The 18773-nt window shown below is 43.5% G+C and overlaps 1 protein-coding gene across 1 annotated transcript in view; it reads left to right on the top strand.

Moving 5' to 3' along the window:
* LOC146798487 (calpain-1 catalytic subunit-like) overlaps positions 1 to 18773 on the top strand; it is a 224882-nt gene that overhangs the window by 122855 nt on the left and 83254 nt on the right. The window contains exon 5 of the mRNA XM_085625759.1: positions 1421 to 1554. Coding sequence (XP_085481885.1) covers positions 1421 to 1554 — 134 coding nt within the window. The remainder of the gene's footprint in view (positions 1 to 1420; positions 1555 to 18773) is intronic.

Genomic DNA, 18773 nt, shown 5'->3' with positions numbered 1-18773 from the left:
ACTGTTCTTGGTAGCAATTATGACACTAACCAGAGTTAGTGAGATACAATCACTAATGGTACAGGAGCCTTACATAGCCATACACAAGGATAAAGCGATAATGAGGACATACCCTAAGTTCCTACCAAAGGTTATTTCACTTTTTCACTAAAACCAGACTATCGCAATAAGTCTTTTTTTCCAGAAAACTACAAACATTTCAGAAAAGCCCTACACACATTAGATGTCAGCAGGGCAGTTGTGTACTACATGCAAGCAACACACAGCATTGGAAAGACCCAACCATTCTTTTTAAGCTACTCAGTTCATGCTCTGGGGATGGCTGTCTCCAAGAACACTATTGACAGACGGATGGTACAAACTATCCAACTATGTTACCTTTTAGCGAACAAGCCTTTGCTCAGCAAACCAAAGGCCCACTTCTCTAGGAAGAACGGGGCTACAATGGCTTTGATCACCAACATGTCAATACAAGATATATGTAGGGCCTCAACTTTGTCTACTCAACAAACATTATTGCGTGGACTTAAACTCACTCAAAGAAGTTGAGGTATTACAGGCCATGCGGAACAACACTTTTGCCTCGACTTCCTCTTTTACTCACCACCACAAGACCAGTAATATTGCTCCATAATCTGTGCAAAGCATGTGAATCTAGAAGAGATTTCATGCTGCAAAAGAAACCAGTTCTAACCTGTAATGGTGCCGATCCCTTTAGTAATACGAACTTTTAGCTTCTGTGAAGTGTACACTGTAGCAGACAAAGAGATTGATAAAGGCATGTGTTTAAGGGAAAGTAAGGAAAAGCAGTCTCTTCAAGGTGAAATACCAGACAGCAAGTGCGTCCAAGATCTTTGTGCAATCTGTGGGGCTGTTTTCCCTAGGGTCAATTTAACATTTCACATCAGAAGCCGAGCAAATGAGTATATCTATTGGGTAAAAAGATTTTATTACCAAATGTGTGAAGTGCCTAGACACCCTGAATTGCACATTATCCCATGAAGCGGTACGCCATATTCCCTCACCATAAACCGTGAAAGCAGGTAAGTTGCTCTGAGAAGAAATAGTTTACCCACATATGTTTGCTTTGAGTTAATTCCACATTTTTTGGTGATCCGCTTCATGCCTTTCCTTTGTCTAGGTACATTCTTACAGTATCCCCCAGTTGCTCCCTGCATGTGGTTTACCTGTTCGTGTATCTGGATTAGCATACTAATTAACTGGCTGGTATCAGTCATCATTGCTGATTGGGCCAAAAACAAAGGATCTGAACATATGCTAGCAGTGTAGGACCTTAGTACATAGATGCTCCTATGTAATCTTATGGGCAGATGCCTGGTTCCATAATTTCGCTGTTAACGTCAGAATGTCAAACATTCACTCATTCACTGGCTCCTCCCCTTTTTATGTCTTTTTACAGATCTGGCAGTTCGGTGAGTGGGTAGACGTGGTGGTGGATGACTTACTGCCGATGAAGGATGGCAAGCTCGTGTTTGTCCACTCGGCGGAGGGTACGGAGTTCTGGAGTGCCTTGCTGGAGAAAGCTTATGCTAAGTGAGTGATGTGTAGGCGGGGGACTGACTTTGTTGGTCAAGATGCACTCTAGTGTGGAAACCGCATCAGATTGGCCTTGAATAAGGTTTGCTAAATTACATCGGAGTTTGAAGGATCGTTTTGACATGATGTGAAGGGATTTTAGGTACAAAGGGAAAGGGGTGACTTTACACATTGGAGTGAACAGGATAACCGGTAACTCCATTTTCACGGAAGGGATCTTGAGCCGGTCGTTGTGCAGGTTGTCAAGTCGACCATGAACAGAAGGACAGTCCTCTGGGAGCCCACCTTCTTATTGCATCCATCAGCGCCCTCCACTCTTAATACACAGTGAAGTTCACGCAACACATACACACTTCTCATAAAAAGGGCATGGAAAGTACTCCAGTGAAAAGCGAACCGACAATCCTTTAAAAGGAGCAGCCAATAGGCAGTCTACACTCTGGGATGGAGATAAAAATATCAACACTCCTGGACAAGAATCGCTGCCACCATCACCAGTCACCTCCTAGTTTGGACTGAGGAGGCAGTACCCAACATCATACTGTTTGGGTGTTGACCTGTTTCAAATATAGCAGGCTTGATTTTCGATCATTTCTTGTTGAAAGGTGGTGCACCTGCAGTGGGCTTAAATAATGAGTCTGCTGGTCGAGAAACATTGGGCCAAAGGGGGTGCAGCAGAGACCACTAACTCGCTCTTTCTGTGTGGAAAAGGCTGCCTTATTGAAGACCGGTGCACCTCACAATGTTTACTTTGGCCTTTGAATTACAAAACTGCAAAACACTATACTTTTTTCCACCTACATGCCTAATTCCCCCACCCCTAGTGTTCCCGCTCTTTATATCCTTTACTTGCAACTGTTTAAACCCCTACTTGGTCATTAACTGTTGAACTTTAACCCCTTAAACCTCGTACCTACTTCTATAAACATCTACCTATCTTAGTATGTCCTGTCTTAACTTATCATTTGTTGCTTCTTTCCGATGTAACTTGTTCACAACCATAAACTGAACCTGTAACCATATAAAAACTAGTTACCAAAATGCCTTGCACCTTCTTCAAGGGGCAACCAAATTAAAAACTTCCCAACCCAGCACACTTGTGCTCAATAAAATTACCCTAACCATGTAGATCCTTAATGACAATCCCCCAATGAATTAAGGGAGGAAGAAAATGCTTTCTTCCCCCTAAATGGTAGACTGCTGTGTCACATTACTCAAAATGGTGACACGGAGCCTAAAATGGCTGCATTAATACCTCCCCAGCCCAACCTGTGAAGCCCAAATAGCCCAATTGGGCCCGGGCTGCACCACTGGCCCAAAACCCCCAGAGGTGCAAGCCTCCGGAGCGGTCACCCCCACCTCCCCCCCCCCCCCCCCCCCCCAAAACCCCATTGAGATGGTCTGAAAGATTAGAGTTCAGGGCAGCACAGCGTTATAACGCTATGCAGTGGACGTCTGTCCCAACAACCCAAGCATCGTATCTGAAGCACTCCCAAGAAAACAATAACTGGCGAGACTTCCTGAAGTAACTGTCTCTCAGGATGACTCTGGGCTTACTTCGTCAGGGGCATGACGTGTTCTCAAAATGATTAGTATTTGTGCAAAGGCACGTAGCTCCCAAGCCTCTGAGGGGGACCTTGAAGGCATCTTTAATGGTCAGTCATGGGCATCTGTACGGAAAGGCGTAGAAGCAGATGAAGGAATATTTTACATTTCTCTTCAGTGCTGTCTCCAGGGTATGGGGCTACTTCGGTGAGCAAGAGAATGCATTGGAGACGGCACTCTTTTGTTGTAATGGGTACATGATTCCGATGTGCATCCGGTGCCCCCAGCACAGGTGGGCATTAGAGCAGGGTGGGATTGCGAGTACATCCGTTATCTGGCTCATTGTAAGCTGCCACTGACTTTGAAAGGATAAATGACAGTCAACTTTGGATTTGAACCTCATGGCTAAAATACTTCTGCCTGAAAGCATTTTATTAATTGCGCATGCTATCCTAACAGTTTCCAGCATAGCATTTTATCGTATACTGAAGGTAACTATGTCCCTTCCAAGAGCCAGCACCTGGCACTACACAATACCACTGTCCGCGTTTGTTAATGGCATGCCAGTGTAGACCAGGCTTACACACTGCAGTTCAGAGACTGGTTCTCTCAAAGACAGATGATGGGAAGTGAAGTCCCCTCTGCATCATGGAATGGCAGCCAAGTAGCAGCAGTTAAGTATTTTTCTGCAATTATTCACATGCCTGACAGCTGAAGCAGAGAAGTGAACATGGCATAAACGACCAACTAGATGCTCCGCAACTGAGACGGAGATGCTGTATTATAAAGGACTTACTTGATGAATCAATGTGCTTCCCAGCAACACGTGTGTCCTTGCTCTGCGATGAACCTCCACAGGTCTGCTCCTTCTCACTTTGGAAGTCACTACGATGACAGACACAAGGGATAAAGTGAGAAGTGTTACCAGATCTAAGCATGGACAACCCTCTTTGAAAGCCAGCTCAAAACAAGTTAAGGTCCTTTCAAAATAAGAGCAAACCCAAAAATGGCTAAAGAGAATTAAAAAGGTGGATGATTATTAGATAATGTATTAATTTTCTTGAAAGCCCCTTCGTTTTTGTGTTGTATGGCCAGGTTCCCTCAAAGCTTACTTTTATTTGCTTGCAGGTACTCAACATGTGGTTTGGGGGCTATACAAGACCACAAAACTGCATTTAGTACTTGACCAAAATTCTAAGCAACACTGGAAAAAAGAAGCCTAATACTTGGCTTATAATAAATGCACTTGGCAACACCACAACCTGATGGCTATTAATTTTTTTATATTGTGTGAGCAGAAACTGCTAATATGGAATGGATGGCCACCAGTTATGCTGTCCTGTGTGCACACCAAAGATCTCTGAGAACGTCTGCTGTTCAACCCCTCATACTGTCGCATCTGGATGGCGGTGTAAACCCCTACTTCATGGCCTCCCTGACTCCACACTGACGCCCCTTTTGGGCATCTACAGGCTGCCCCTCTCATCCATGGCATGGAATATTATAATCACCCCCCTTTGGAATGCCAGCCTGCACCATATTTAAATCCAGCTGCAGAACATTTCTGGTGTACCTTGGCACGCCCACAGCGTGGACACATCAGACTGCAGACTAAAAAGTGTAAAAAAGAAAATAAATTGTGTCCATGCACCCAGAATCTGGACCTATATCTCCTGTATACATCGGGACTGCCCCAACTCTGCTCAAAATTAGGAAAGAGTTGAGGACTTATCTCTTAAAAGAACCCTACCTCACAATGAATCATCCACCACCTAGCTTCCTCTCCTCTAACTCATTGATGTTATGCTTGTCTTTGACAATGTACAGCAGTCCGCTGCCTTTTACCTCAGTTTGTGATAATAAAAACACCATGTACATACATACATGCATACATACATCAATATTGTGTGTTCACTGCCAACCAAGGTTGGATGTATGGCTGCCACCCAGATGAGAAAGACTTCACTACCCTGAACAAAACAATAGAATAAGGTCTTGGTGCAGCAGCTCATTTTCTGCCCCCATATACAATTAACCCCAAACATAGCGCCAGCACGTCCACAGAGCATGATCTAGAGCTCCCATCCACATGAAATCAATGTTCCTTTAAGATTGACAGAACCCTTGAAAAATGTTGTGAAATCCAATGCATTCTGGCTAAATATACTTTTTAATCATACAATTCTTCCCTGATTAGTACCAATGACCTGGGGCGTAGCTTTAGGAGGGGTGTTTTGGGTGTTACACTTCCTTAGTAAATGTATTTTGTGAAACATAGTTGGGTACAGGAGCTTTTCTGTCAGGTATGGTGAGGTGTCTGTCGGATCACACACACTCCCCCTCTGTTAGGGAAGGGAATTAATTTTTTGGGGGTTATTTCACAAAATAATGTGTTGTCTCACTTCGTAACCCTACCAATCCACATTACTTTCCCTTTCCACTGCCGCTTAAGCCCTTCTCATGCTACCTGCTTGTTGTATAATGTAGTTTAACATTATGGGGTATCTTTACTTAGATGTTGTCATGTTTGCGTCACAAAAGTGACGCAAAATCTTTTTTTCCCCCATTTACTTTCCAGCACGAAACTTGTTTTGTGTTGGAAATTCACTTAAAAGTAATGCAAGTAGCACATAGAGCTCCTTTGCATTAGTTGGTGCCAAGCGGGCGTTCCATTGGTGGTACATGGACGTTCCCATACAACCCCCCATGATTTTTAATGCAAAACCCTATTTACTAAAAAAAAGTAGACCGTTTTGCATCAAGATATAACGCCCTTTTAAAATGGGTGCGATCGAGGGGAAATGCTTTTATTTCTCCTTTCTTTTCTGACTTTGCATGTGTGCTGCACTGTACAGCACACAATCAAAGTGGGATAAGTTTTAAAGTTAGTCTAAGCATTTTATTTTGTACTGGAAGGGTACTCTGCCAGACTAACACAGAAACCCTTGTACTATGGTGCAAAGGTGTGTTCATGGTGCATGGCTACCTGATGCACTGGCGCTAGGGAGAGGGGAGGAGAGTGCAATATCTCTGTCAACATGGCGCTCTCCTGCTTGCTCCTCCTCACCCAGCGCAGCATTTTTGACTGCTGCTGTGCATGAGACTTTGGTAAATAGACCCCTATGTGTCAGTGCCATTGTTGAGAAATCTGAAGCTTACACCCCCCAAATCTTACTGACCAAGCTACACCCCTACTAAGGATAACAACATAAAATAAATACAGCTGTGGTGAGCAATAGATTGAGCATTAGTACTACCCTCAACTTGCGACCTCCCCCCCATGTAGGCAGCCAACCCCTTGTATGACGCTTGGTCGTGCACGGTGTGGGGTTGGCCACTGGCCGGTATGACCAGCCCCCTGCTCACAACCAACCCCATACTCAGCAAGGCCTTTGGCTGTGCGCAGTGGGGGTTGGCCACAAGACCTAGTCCAGTCTCCTGCTGGCCTGGGGCAGACATAACTTCACTACCCATGTTGCTGCAGGCAGGGAAGGCATGTTTGCTCCCGCCTGGCAGGAGATAAAGAAAAGCGCTGGCCAGGTGGAAGCAAGCCTATGCTTCCCTGCCAGTCGTGGTCTGGGCAGGGAAATTACTGTCTCCCGGATGTTGGCTACTCGGGACACAATAACTGAGCTGACCCTGGGGAATTGGTCCCTGGGGCCTTTTAAGGGTCAGGGAGAAGAGCTGCACAGCCCTCCTCCCTTTTAAATACACATGGCTTGGGGATGGGGACCCGTGGGCTTTTTAGGCTTGTCGAGCAGGGCTGTGCAGCCACCTCCCCTTTTTTGAACTATTCTGCACCTGGAGGATTGGGTTCCTAGGGCCTTTTGGGCCACGTGCTCCCCTCTCCTAATTTCTTAATTTTAAACTGTGCCGAACCCCTGGGCCCAGGGGGTTGGTCGTTGACATGCACAGGAGCATGCGTTTTTAATTTTTTTTTTTTTTGCAGCAGATTCATGGATCCACCACAAATTTGCTGCAAAATTGAAAACAAAACTAAAACATTTTTGGCCCCAGGTGCTGTCCCTATGGGACCACACCACCAGGCCCAGGTGGTCAGGGTATCCCTACCATGCCCACTATGTCTTTTTTTTGTGTGTTATTTTTAGGACTCTGGATTCAGTCCCGAGTCCTAAGCTGGCTCCCTCCACATCATTATTGATATGGTGGAAGCCAATCAGATCTCAGCAGGAGATCTCTTGGGTCTGTGGAACCTCTGCGGTGTGAAATATATAACGTTTTTGAGCCTTCATTGCGCAAAAACTTCTAAACGGGTTTACACCAAATCACATTTACACCAAGTTCTAGCTTTGTGCAAATTTAGTTCAAATCCGTTCAGCGGTTTGGGAAACTTTCCATGTGCAAACCAGTCAAAAATGAAGAAGTTTTAAAAAAAAATCTCATGGAGGTTCATCAAATGGTGGCAACACCAAAAAGGCATTTACCATGGTAACACGATCAGAAAAGTGCTCCCAACTTTGGTGCCGTTTGACGAATTGTCACGAAATGCTCCCCAAAATATGCTCTTCAGATTCTTGTTGTGCATGGAAAGTTTTGGGGTGATATGTCAAGCAGAGGCCGAGAAAAAGGTAGGGTAAAAAAAGTGCGTTTCCCAAAGAGATTTTAGACCCGACTACAGCTCGAACCGCTGAACGGAGTTATACCAAATTTGACAGAAAGCTAGCTCTTAGTCCGGAAAGAGCCCTTTTTGTGATTTGGTATCAATCTGTTGAGTAGTTTTTGAGATATTAAAGAAAAATAAATTTGTATATCTGGGCAGAGCCTAAGCACAGATATAATGAGATCTGGTTGACTGTCAGCACTTCAATCAGGAAGTGCTGGCAGCCATCTTGGGACCAATATGCCTGATGGCACCCCAATGAAATGCATTGTAGTGAGAGGCAGGCTTTGAGTGTCACAAAAAGGAGAATGTATAAAGGGTGATAACATATTTTAGGTACAATATAAATTATTTGTTGATGGAACCATACTCCTTTTAGGAATTGTGGTGCGTTCTAAGAGGATTTTACCCTGTGAAAAAGCCGTCTGCTGGGATTTCATGAGTCATGTTTGAGAGAATACTGTTTTATCATGATCTTACCATAGAGGTTATGAAAGGTGCTCCAGAATCTGAAATGAGAGCTTATTTTCTGTAAGTTCACACTATCTTTCTCAGTCATATGAGAATGATATCTGACATTCCCAGAATATCATGTAATTCCAGCAGGAGCAGCCTGTCAGTTGATTCCCCTGTGTTCTACTGCAGCCTCCTAGAGTGTTCCATAAAACAACTAAAGTGCTAACAGTCTTACTTATGATATGGCTCACCTGAACCCATCCCGATTGAGTCACACTGGTAAAACTTAAAACATTTAATTTAGAAAGGCAGAAAAGGATTAAGTTAATTTTGTCATAGAAATTATGGTTTGTGCTATAGAAAGAAAAGTTAGGACAGGTTTTAAGGAAGTTCCCAATATCTTCCTCTTCTATTTTATTAAAACATTCTGACATGCAGACTGAAAAATGCACTTTCAACACCAGCAGCATACTGCCAGTTCACTCCCTGGTGATGAGCAACTTTACTACAGTGTTCTAATGAGCAACTAGAGTGCTATAACATTCTGAATGTATGCCAAAAGTGTGGCACATCTGAATGCCATCTTGATGAAATCAAAGTGGAAAACAAAGCATTTTCTACTGAGCCTTCATATCTAATAATTCTCCCAAAATGGCCACCAGAAAAAAAGAGCCAAAATGTAGCACAAATCTCACCCAAATATAGTGCAATGACAGAAGTGTGTAAAACAATTAATTGTTTTGTTTTTTTGACGTTTTATATAGGGCAGACTTTACCCAAAGGTATTGGAGTGCTTTACATGAGCATCACTTTTATTACACAAGGATACGTTCATTTTGGTTTTAGGCATGGGGAGATTAAGTGATTTGCCCAGAATCACAGGATGTTGAGCTGATGCCTAAACTCAAACCTGGTTCCCCAGTTCCAAAGTTTGCCGCTCTGGCCAGAACCCCACATCCTCTCCCCGAAGTGTAACATATAGTCAAGTGATCAACTGGATAAAACAAACCTATAGATAATAAGAAATGTAAAAGTCCTTTGTTGCTATTTGAGAACTCAGAAAATATGTCCATGTTTTACTTTTTTAGATCACAAACCATAATTTCAATGGGAATAAGACTCTAGCTTTTATCATTTCTAAGGGAAATGCCTTAAGTATTACCATTTTGATTACATCAAGATAACGTCAGGCGTGCCACTCTTTTCTAATAAGCATAGTATGTTGGCAATCTAGTTGTTCATTACAATACTGTTGGGAGGCAGAGGTCAAGGGCAAGGACTCTGATATTTGCGGGCAGGGACGAGGGGCAGAGGCTACAAGTTGATCACGCTGGGCAGGTGGGAGGGGCAGTGGCAGCACAACGGATCATGGATTGCAGAGGAAAGGGGGACAGGGGCAACAAACTAACCTTGCAGGACAGGCTAGAGAGGCTGTGGCAATATAACAGACAATTGAGGGCAGAAGGAAGTGGCAGTACAATCAACAGACCCAATTTAGGCATAAGACTCCAGATATTTTTAAGCTCTCAAGGGCTTTATTTCTATCTGTGTCCTGCCTAAAATATCCTGTTTGGGGAAAAACAATTCCTCAGGTTTTTTTTCAAAATCTCCCTCTTACAAAGTTCAAAATTTTGGCAAGTATGGTAAATTGGATCAAGGAGGGCAGGAGGAATTTGGTAGAGGCATGGATTCGGATAACCAAGGGCAGGAGGCAGATAGGGGCACCAAACTGACCTTACAGGGGATCGTGGCCTGCACATGGAAATGGAGGGCAGAGGGCAAGAGAGCAGGGTTGGAGCAGCAGGCTGACCATGAAGGGCAGGCACTATTGGCCCTGGAAGCACAACGCATAATGGAGGGTATCATTGAGACTGTAATGACATACACACAGACACAACAGGGAAGGTGGGAGGGTGTCGGGCAGCAACCTGACCACACTGGGCAGGTGGTAGGGACTGTGGCAGCACAGGAGATGGATGCAAGTCCCATTCCTTTATAAACCAGACTCACCTCCAGGAAATATACCAAAGAAGGAAACTGGGCTGTGACAAAAGTTGAAAGGCATTGCTATGAACTGAAAAAAATAAATTATATATTACTGCTCCTGTAGATTCACCAACTCGGTGCACTCGCAACGGGTGCTTTGATGCGGGCGATGCACCCGCTAAACATCCGCTTCCGAACCTCAATACTTAAGATTTAAGAACAAAGCACTCACGGGGCGAGTCCAAAGATGTTTATTACCGGACTCTCACTGCAACCAGACCCGTTTTGGCAGTCGCCTTTGTCGATGGTATTGAGGTTCGGAAGCTTATATATATACACACACAGGCATATTCAAAACATCATCATGAACTTGCAGACTTTCAAAGCATAAATACATTTAAAAATTCATCCTTTACATGGTTACCATAACAAAAGGCACAGTCAAAAGTGACTGGTCACAAACCATTGATCAGTAATAACATCAAAGCCCACAGCATAATCCTTATTCCTGCAGAATTCCTATGGCTAAGACACTGGCTCTAGAAAAAGCTGTAGTTCAGGTAACCGGGCTACCGGTTGTGAAGTGGTTGGTCCCTGAGGCACAGTCCCAAGAGGAGTAAGGGACCCAAAGGTACCCCAAATGTTTTTAAATAGAGGCCAGTCGCTGGACTAAAAGCATTCCACTTGATGTAGAAAGACTCGGGTTCCCATTTTTCAGGGAAGGCTGACCACTTTCATTGTTCACGCTATATAAAACCTTCAAATAATAAATAAATGATTTTCATTTCGGGCGTAGAAGACTCAGGTGTACCTGAGGCACCCATTAGAACCACTTGCATTGACAAATTTCTTTGTGAACTTTAGTGTACAGTCAGGGTTCTATTGCACCTGTAAGGGATAGAGTTAATCCAAAGCTTCTGTATTTAGATCCAGTCTTCAGACAGTTTTGCAGAACCCCTAAGACCCAGGGTGAAGTGAAAATAATCTCGGTCACTGTGGCTGGATGTAGGCAGGTACGAACCCTGTGGCATTGGCCAGTCTGGCGACAGCGCACAATTATCCCAGATTGGAAAGTGTATATGCAGCATCTCGACCTGTGGGAAGGCTTGCGCTTTTCTTTACGATTATGGACAGTTGGATATTCAGGATTTTGTGCAACTCAGCTGACCAAATATGTTACAAGGAGTCAGTAGCCACTCCAAATAGCCTAAACCATCCCTTTGTACACCTTGCCTTAAAAGAGTTACATGGGATCCTGGTGGAGGTAAGATTCTCACAAAACAGTGCAATCTACACAAGGCCTTGGGTCAAGCTAAACTTGGCGCAGTCTTTTTAATGTAGACCTGAATCGCTTGTTTGGTTGGTGCAGGGAGAATCCACCTGACAGATGAAGTGTGTGCGTTGGAAGGATTGTTGCAGGTGTACATCAAACTAGTCTCCTTGAGGACCAAATGGCATTGGTAGTCAGCACTGTAATACAAAACCTTTAACTGGTAGGGATCAGTGTCTATCGGGTAATCGAGTATCGAGACATGTGGCTTGTTGCACGTGGGTCTAGATCGATTCAGAGAATAGACATAGGGATGCAACACTAATAACCCAGCCCCCATGTGGATACTCTCCAGATTGGCGCTGGCATACAGAGCATGCCATCGTTGGGCCACTAAGGGCACTCAGGGATGGTACAGTGGGGAAGATCTGTAAACTTAGAGGATTTAGCTTGGTGATTTGCTAAAGGATCAAAAATCGGTTTACCCTTGCTGGTTTGATTCGGCCAAGGTTGATCAGAATTGTGTTAGCCCACTAAGTGAAATGAGTTGTCCTGTTTGCGCTGCACTAAAGAACAAACCTTGGCAAAGCCAGAAGGTCTGGGTTTGGCAGTTGACCTGTTGTATAAAATAATATTTCATTCAACCTCTTTCACACCTATTGGTTTTCTCAATGCTTGTTTCGGGAGACTTGCTCTGTGTTATGTAGAATGCATGGCAGATTCGAACCAACATGTTTGGAGGCTGTTCCATGGTGAGTACCAATGGATAATCAATTGTTATATAGACAGTTGAGCGGATTGTGGGTCCCAGCTTGGAGATTGGTGCTGGACATCTAGAAGCATGTGGTAGGTAGTATATTGTTCATTTATTCATAATCCCATGCATCCAGGGGTTGTTCTAATCTTTGGTTACTGCTCTCTATGTGCTGCAAGGGATTGGTTGAATAGACCCCTTTACCAGCTGTGTATGACACTAGGGTGAAGCAGTCCGCCCCTATAAGAGCGATCGCAGAGCATGAGCCACCAGTCCTGCTTGTGGTTGTGTGGAAGCTGTTCTTCATTCCAGATTAAAACAAATAAAAAATCTACCACAACAGGGAGAGAGGTAGGTCCCCCGTTGCTTCTTCCTGGGATCCAGTGGACAATTGGGACACTTTCCCGGTGTGTAATAGGCAGATACTGTAAGGAGTTTTTCATTATTGCTGATCCGCACAGCGCTATCATCAGTGCTGAAATTCTGGATTTAAAAAATGATTCTGATCCTGAGGGATGGGTTTGGTTCAGTGCATACTCTGCAGGTAACCCTCATGCCCTATCTCGACCTCCCCTCCGCAATATTTTCCTATCATTCTTTCCATCTAGGCCAGCCTCTCCTTCACCACTTCCTCCCACATTTCACCATAACACTCATCACTTTCCACCTACAGGTCATCCACTCCCACTTCACCCCACAGGTCACAATCACCCTCTTCTCTTTACAAGTCCTCTTATCCCTCTACATCTCTCTCTTTCGGTCTCCCTCTCCATACAGGTTACCTTTCCTGCAGACCCCCTTCTCCGTCATCACTCCTCACATACGGGTGGCTCTCTTCCTTTCCTCTTTTATCATCTCTCCCCATGGTAGGCACTCATATCTTTCTCATCCCTGTAGTTTGTCTCCTTTACCCAGGGTATATTATGTGTTTACAGACATTTTGTGCATGAAAATGTCTACAGGGAAATATTTAAGCTCTGCCATTAACCTTCCACCCTACAAGTCACTTTCTTCTTCACCCTTCCCTCCCCCTTTTGCTCTCCTCTCAATCTTCTGCCCTTCTCGCTGTAGGTCTCCCTCGCTCCCCTTTCTTCTAGGTATGTATGTAAGCTTGCGAATAGTGCCAACCTTTCTACACAATCTGTGGTTTACAATAAATAGTGCAAACCAAAAAGGAGAGAGGAATGGGGGATACAGCATCAAGCAACAACCATAGTGTAGATCCTCAGGAAGTCAGATGTTATACAGTTTTCTGCATGTTGGGAATAATGTGCAAATTTGTGGAGGAGTATGGGTTATGAGAGGTGTGTATGATCTGATTGTATTGTTTTGAAGTCATATTCAATTTAGCTGGTCAATCTTTTGAGTTTCCACCCGATTGTCATATCTTCGTTGTTCATAGACATTAATATATATGTTGATTCTTTTCAACTGTTCCCTAATTAGGTTTGTACAGTACCCGTTTGTCTTATATTTGTCTCATACCTTTGTATTCATTACATGATCTTCTCCGTTTGGTCACCTGTACACTGTTTTCCCGCTTCTCCTTTTTATCTCTTTATTTCCACGCGCACGCCCCCACGAGCCGCTTTATTTTGTTTTAGACACGTCACCATGAAAACTGAGTCATTCACTCCCTCACTTCATGTTTCACATTCTCCCGCATGCACTGCACGCTCTAGTCTCATTTTCAACAAATGGCACCCCGTCTACTTAAGCTTCCGGTTCCAGGACCTCGAGGTTCCCACATCCTGGAATCGATGGATCCACTACCCGCGATCCACATACGTACCCGGTAAGACTCTTCCCCGCTAGCCACACTTTTAAATTTTAAACCCGCACATGGCTTACTTTGCCTCTTTCTACTTTAGAGTGTACAGCCAATCACCTAAGAGGCTGGTACACATCGCCGCCTACCTCACCACATCGGGTGGTCGGTCTTTTCGTACCGCACCCTCACCTTGCCACACTCATTAACGAGTTTGAAGTCCACGCCTATCTACAACAGCAGGTACTTGGTGTGCATTCATCCTGTTCATAACTGCTTCGTTCTCCGTGTTTTGCGTGCATGCTCTCCATATCCCTTCTTTTTCCAGTGTACGGCTCATCGACCTTTTAATGTGCTCTTTTTGCTTAAATGTATCGAACCACAGCTTTATTCCTATTACGCTTCACATTGTAGCATCTTATCGCCCTATTTTGCCTTATTTTGCCTTGTTACACACATACAGGTTGCAAACAGTACAACACCACTTACCACTAACTTGTTTTACTACCTATTGTCATATTGTTGCTGAGTGATTCTTGTAACCACAGCCATTGTGTCTCATATTTGTTGTCTCATTTAAACTGAATGATTTATGGACTTATTCGATTTTAGCCTGCTCTATTTTTATGTTTTCTCACCTAGTACAATTTTGAAACCAACTTTACATACTGCTAAGAGATTCTTGTGTCTACGGCCATCGTGTCTTCATATTTGTTGTCTTTTAAAATGAATGATCACTGGACTTATTCGATTTTCATCTTGCTCAAGTTTCATGTGTGCTTACCCAGTACATTTCTGTCAGGAATTTTCAACTGTTTCAATGTTCGGCCTTATTCTCGCATGCGTATTGGGAAATTCTGCGATAACCATCACTAGCCGTTTTTCAGTCCACAATTTCTGCCTCTTCTGTCTTTTCACTACATCTTTCTTGCACTCTCCTAAGTTAACTTGTACCCGAAATATGTTAACTAGTGTAGCTTTTTTCTAGTATGCTATACACTCATATGGACACGCGATTCTAATTCGCATAGGGTGCCTCTTCCATTTTGAAGCATTCTTTCTTCCATGTTTTGAATTTGTCTCTGAGGTACTAAGTGTCACCCGGTCCATAATAAGAGCACCTCGCACCGTCCATTTTCTTTCTCCATCTTGGATTATCCATAGCCACTCTAATTCACTTAGGGTGCCTCGTCCAGTTTTACGAATTAAGTGCACCATGTTTCTAATTGTGTTTCTGAGGCATTTTGTCACCCGGTTCACAATAATAGCACTTCGCACCTCGGACCCGCGTTTTCATTATACTGTGACTTAGTTTTGTCATGCTTACTCATTCATTTTATTTATTTTGTTGTTTCTTTATGTCCTTCTCAGCCCTGAAGAGTCACATCTTTACACAGTGTGACGAAACACGTGTCGGCTGAATAATTGTGTGCTATGTATTGGTCAGACATTGACATACATAAAAAATACTTTTCTCAAAATTCTGCTGATGTCGACCTTCTCTTTTCAAAATCCTACAGACTCTGAGTCTTGTTCATTCCTCTATCAGATGCTATTAATAGCTTTATCCTGATTGTGTGCGCAGGACTTTGTCTTTTGTTCTCTTGAGCGGGTCTCTCCCACTTGATTGCAGGGGTTTCCTTGGGTTGGTACCCCTGACCTGACAGCACCACACCTACTTTTTCACAGTGAAAACTCACAGTGCACACGTTTGAGCGCCATCTTCCTTTATCCCCATCCAACCCTGCCACAGTGTGATTTTCATATTCAATTTATATTTATGTATTTATTATGACATGTTGACTTAATTTTTGATAATACATTATTCCTGATAGGTTTCTATATTCATATGGTCATGGGCTCTGCTTTTTATGAATACATGTTAGATCGTAAAGATAGTTGGCTGAGGATCTACATTATTGTTGTCTCTTTTCCCTGCCTCAGGAACTTTCCATTGTTGCGGGGGGGTCCCCTCTTCATGTGCATTGGATTCAGTATCAAGGCCTCCTCCCTCTGCATGCCTACCCTAGCGGTCACCCTCTCCCTTAAAGCGACTCTGCCTGCAGAAATCCCTCATCCCTTCTTCCTGCAGATCACGTTTTCCCTTCCATCCGCCACCCATATCCTCTCCCCACAGATTAGTATCCCCATGTACCAGAGAAAGTTCTCCCTCTTTCTCATTACATTCCTGCCGCAACAGGCAGAAAGGTGATAAGACTGTTTTTTTATATCGTCCTTAATAAAATATTAAAAACCCTTTTCCAGTCCTCTTATTTTTAGGTCTAGGCTACTAGGCAGCAGCACATCTGTTTGGTTGCAAAGACACAGTGTGGGCTTCCCAAGAGCCTTCCTGGGCTTAAAGACTGCCCATTGCTTACCATAGGCTGGCTTTATTGGCACTCTTATTTACTTGTTACTGTTTTCACAGCTCCCCTTCTTTTGGCTTGCCCTCCTTCGTTTTGTCCCTCTCTTTAACCACATCCTGTTTATCATTTCTGTGATTGGCTGGGTTTCTTTTCTTCCACTGCTGACTTTTCCTGAACTCGTTTTTTCTTATAGCTTAAGTAGTATTAGTAGCAATAAACTTTATTCGTTAGCCAAGTACCATCAATGTGCAGATGTGCAAAAACATGTTAATAGATGCATCATAAAATCATTTTAAGAAATGTCACAGCGCAATTCATTAAAATGAACCAAACTTATTCAAGGGTCATTTTCTTTCGCCATTACTTATGTGCAAAATGGAGTCAAAAATCAAGCAGAACTATGTGCAAGTCGAGTAAATACATAAAAACATGAAAATGATCTTCCAGCTATAAATCTAAAATCAATGTTAATAAGAAATAAAACAGTCATTAAATTCTTTTCCCATTATCGCTTAGGGGCACAATCGGTAACCTACCACGTTTGTGCCATACCGCCTGTAGAAAGTTTCTCGTAGCAATGGCTCTTACTGGAGTGGTGTCACTCCTTAGTATTCTAAGGGCCACTATACATTTTGTTGGTTTCAGATTTTGGCACGCAGGAATGATCCATTTCCGGCGCGGGCCATGCTAACTCGGGCAGAAGAATAATATGTGACTATATAGCTTAAGTATTTTCTTTCCTGATCAGTTTCCTCCTCTGCACAAGTTAAAACCTGCGTGTTTCTTTTTTCCTATCCTTCATGCTCTGTGTCCACGTGTTTTCTCATTTTCCCTGTTAAAGTAACTGTATAAATATTTGCTTTGTCTTTCTCCATACAATTTCGAAGCTTTGCTTGCCTCTTTAATTTTAAAGCCTTTGCAGCGACTTTTAATTGTTTTCAGTGCCCAGTATTCTTTATTCACTTGTGTACCAATCTTACTGTTAAACACATCATAATTACGATTACAAATTCTTTAAAAATGAGCCTACTTGCTGTACTGTATGCCTACTCTGTACTCGTATAAAAACATTAACATTAGATATTATAAATCACCGCAGTGTCGGCTGGCATCTACAGAGGCTGGGGTTGGGGGGAGGGTTTGGGGCGGGCAAACCAAAGAAATGCGCTTGCCGATCCTGACGACATCCTCCTCACTCCGACCTCGTCTGCAGCTGGGACTGCAGTGCAGGACCCAGCAAACTCCCTCGACCAATCCAGGACTGCTCACGTGCTGTTAACCAGCATGTGAGCAGTGCCCTGATTGGTGGGAGCGGCCTCTGTCGCCGCTTCAGAGTGTATCGGATGCCTGCACTTGCTCTCATCCTAGCTGTCTTAAGACAGCTGGGTTGAGAGGTTTAAAGTGCGCATGTGTGGCTGGCCATCTCAAGCCGGCCGGCTAAAGACACGCGCGCACTTTAAACAAGTGCAAAAGGCGGCCCTTTGCCCACCACTCCTCCCTGCTCACTGAGCAGGCCCGCCCTGACGCTCGGTTCAGGACGGGACAATACAAAATAAAATGGTAATTAATTAATTTTTATCTCTGGGTCGGCACATGAGTGGGGCAATGCTTCTCCACTCCAATGGAGGATCCGCCCCTGCTTTCCCATCTGGGATACATTTGGTGATCTGTTTCTCTCTAACATGTTCCTTCCCATTGTGGGTATTTTCGCTTCTTCTCTCCTGGGCCATAAATATTTTACCTTGTAAAGCGGGGGCTTCCCTGTCCAGTCGCAGATTTCCTCCTCCATACAATTTTTTATCTTTTACTCCATGATTCATTCTTCTCCTCACAAGCTCTCTTTGGGTTTCCGTTCTCTGCCGTTGTAAAGTTCTACCTTCCCCATGTTGTTTTTCATGTTGCCTCATTCAAACAATTCTTCAGCATTTCATGTCTTCCTTTTATGTTTTTACTACACCATCTAATTATTATTATTTTTTTACTTTTGTGTCCACTAGGTAGTTTTCATTACCAGTAAAAAGCCCCTAGACATCATTTAGAAATGTACTGTGTGTGTGTGTGTGTGTGTGTGTGTGTGTGTGTGTGTGTGTGTGTGTGTGTGTGTCAAATATGACATTTTTCTGACGTTCACCTTGGTTTTCTACGGTTCTGCCCTCCATTGAGACTTCACTTTTACGCGTTGCTGAATAAATTTACATTTGGGATGACCAACTTTGCCAGTATACTTAATTTACCCTAGAACTAACATATAATATTTAGTGCAACTGTACTAATAAATGCAGTCACACTTTTATTATTACAGTCCAGTGGTCAAGTTGCAGGTTATTACCAGAGTAGAGCGAACGTATGTTAAGAAAAATACTTTGTCTTACAGATTTCGTATTACAATTACTTAACACATGGAAACAATTCTCCCAATGGTTACGAGGCCTCTTCAAAGTTATTTTTGT

The sequence above is a fragment of the Triturus cristatus genome, chromosome 9, assembly GCF_964204655.1.
Source record: "Triturus cristatus chromosome 9, aTriCri1.1, whole genome shotgun sequence".
Lineage (NCBI taxonomy): Eukaryota > Metazoa > Chordata > Amphibia > Caudata > Salamandridae > Triturus > Triturus cristatus.
This window is presented reverse-complemented; position numbering and strand designations above follow the sequence as displayed.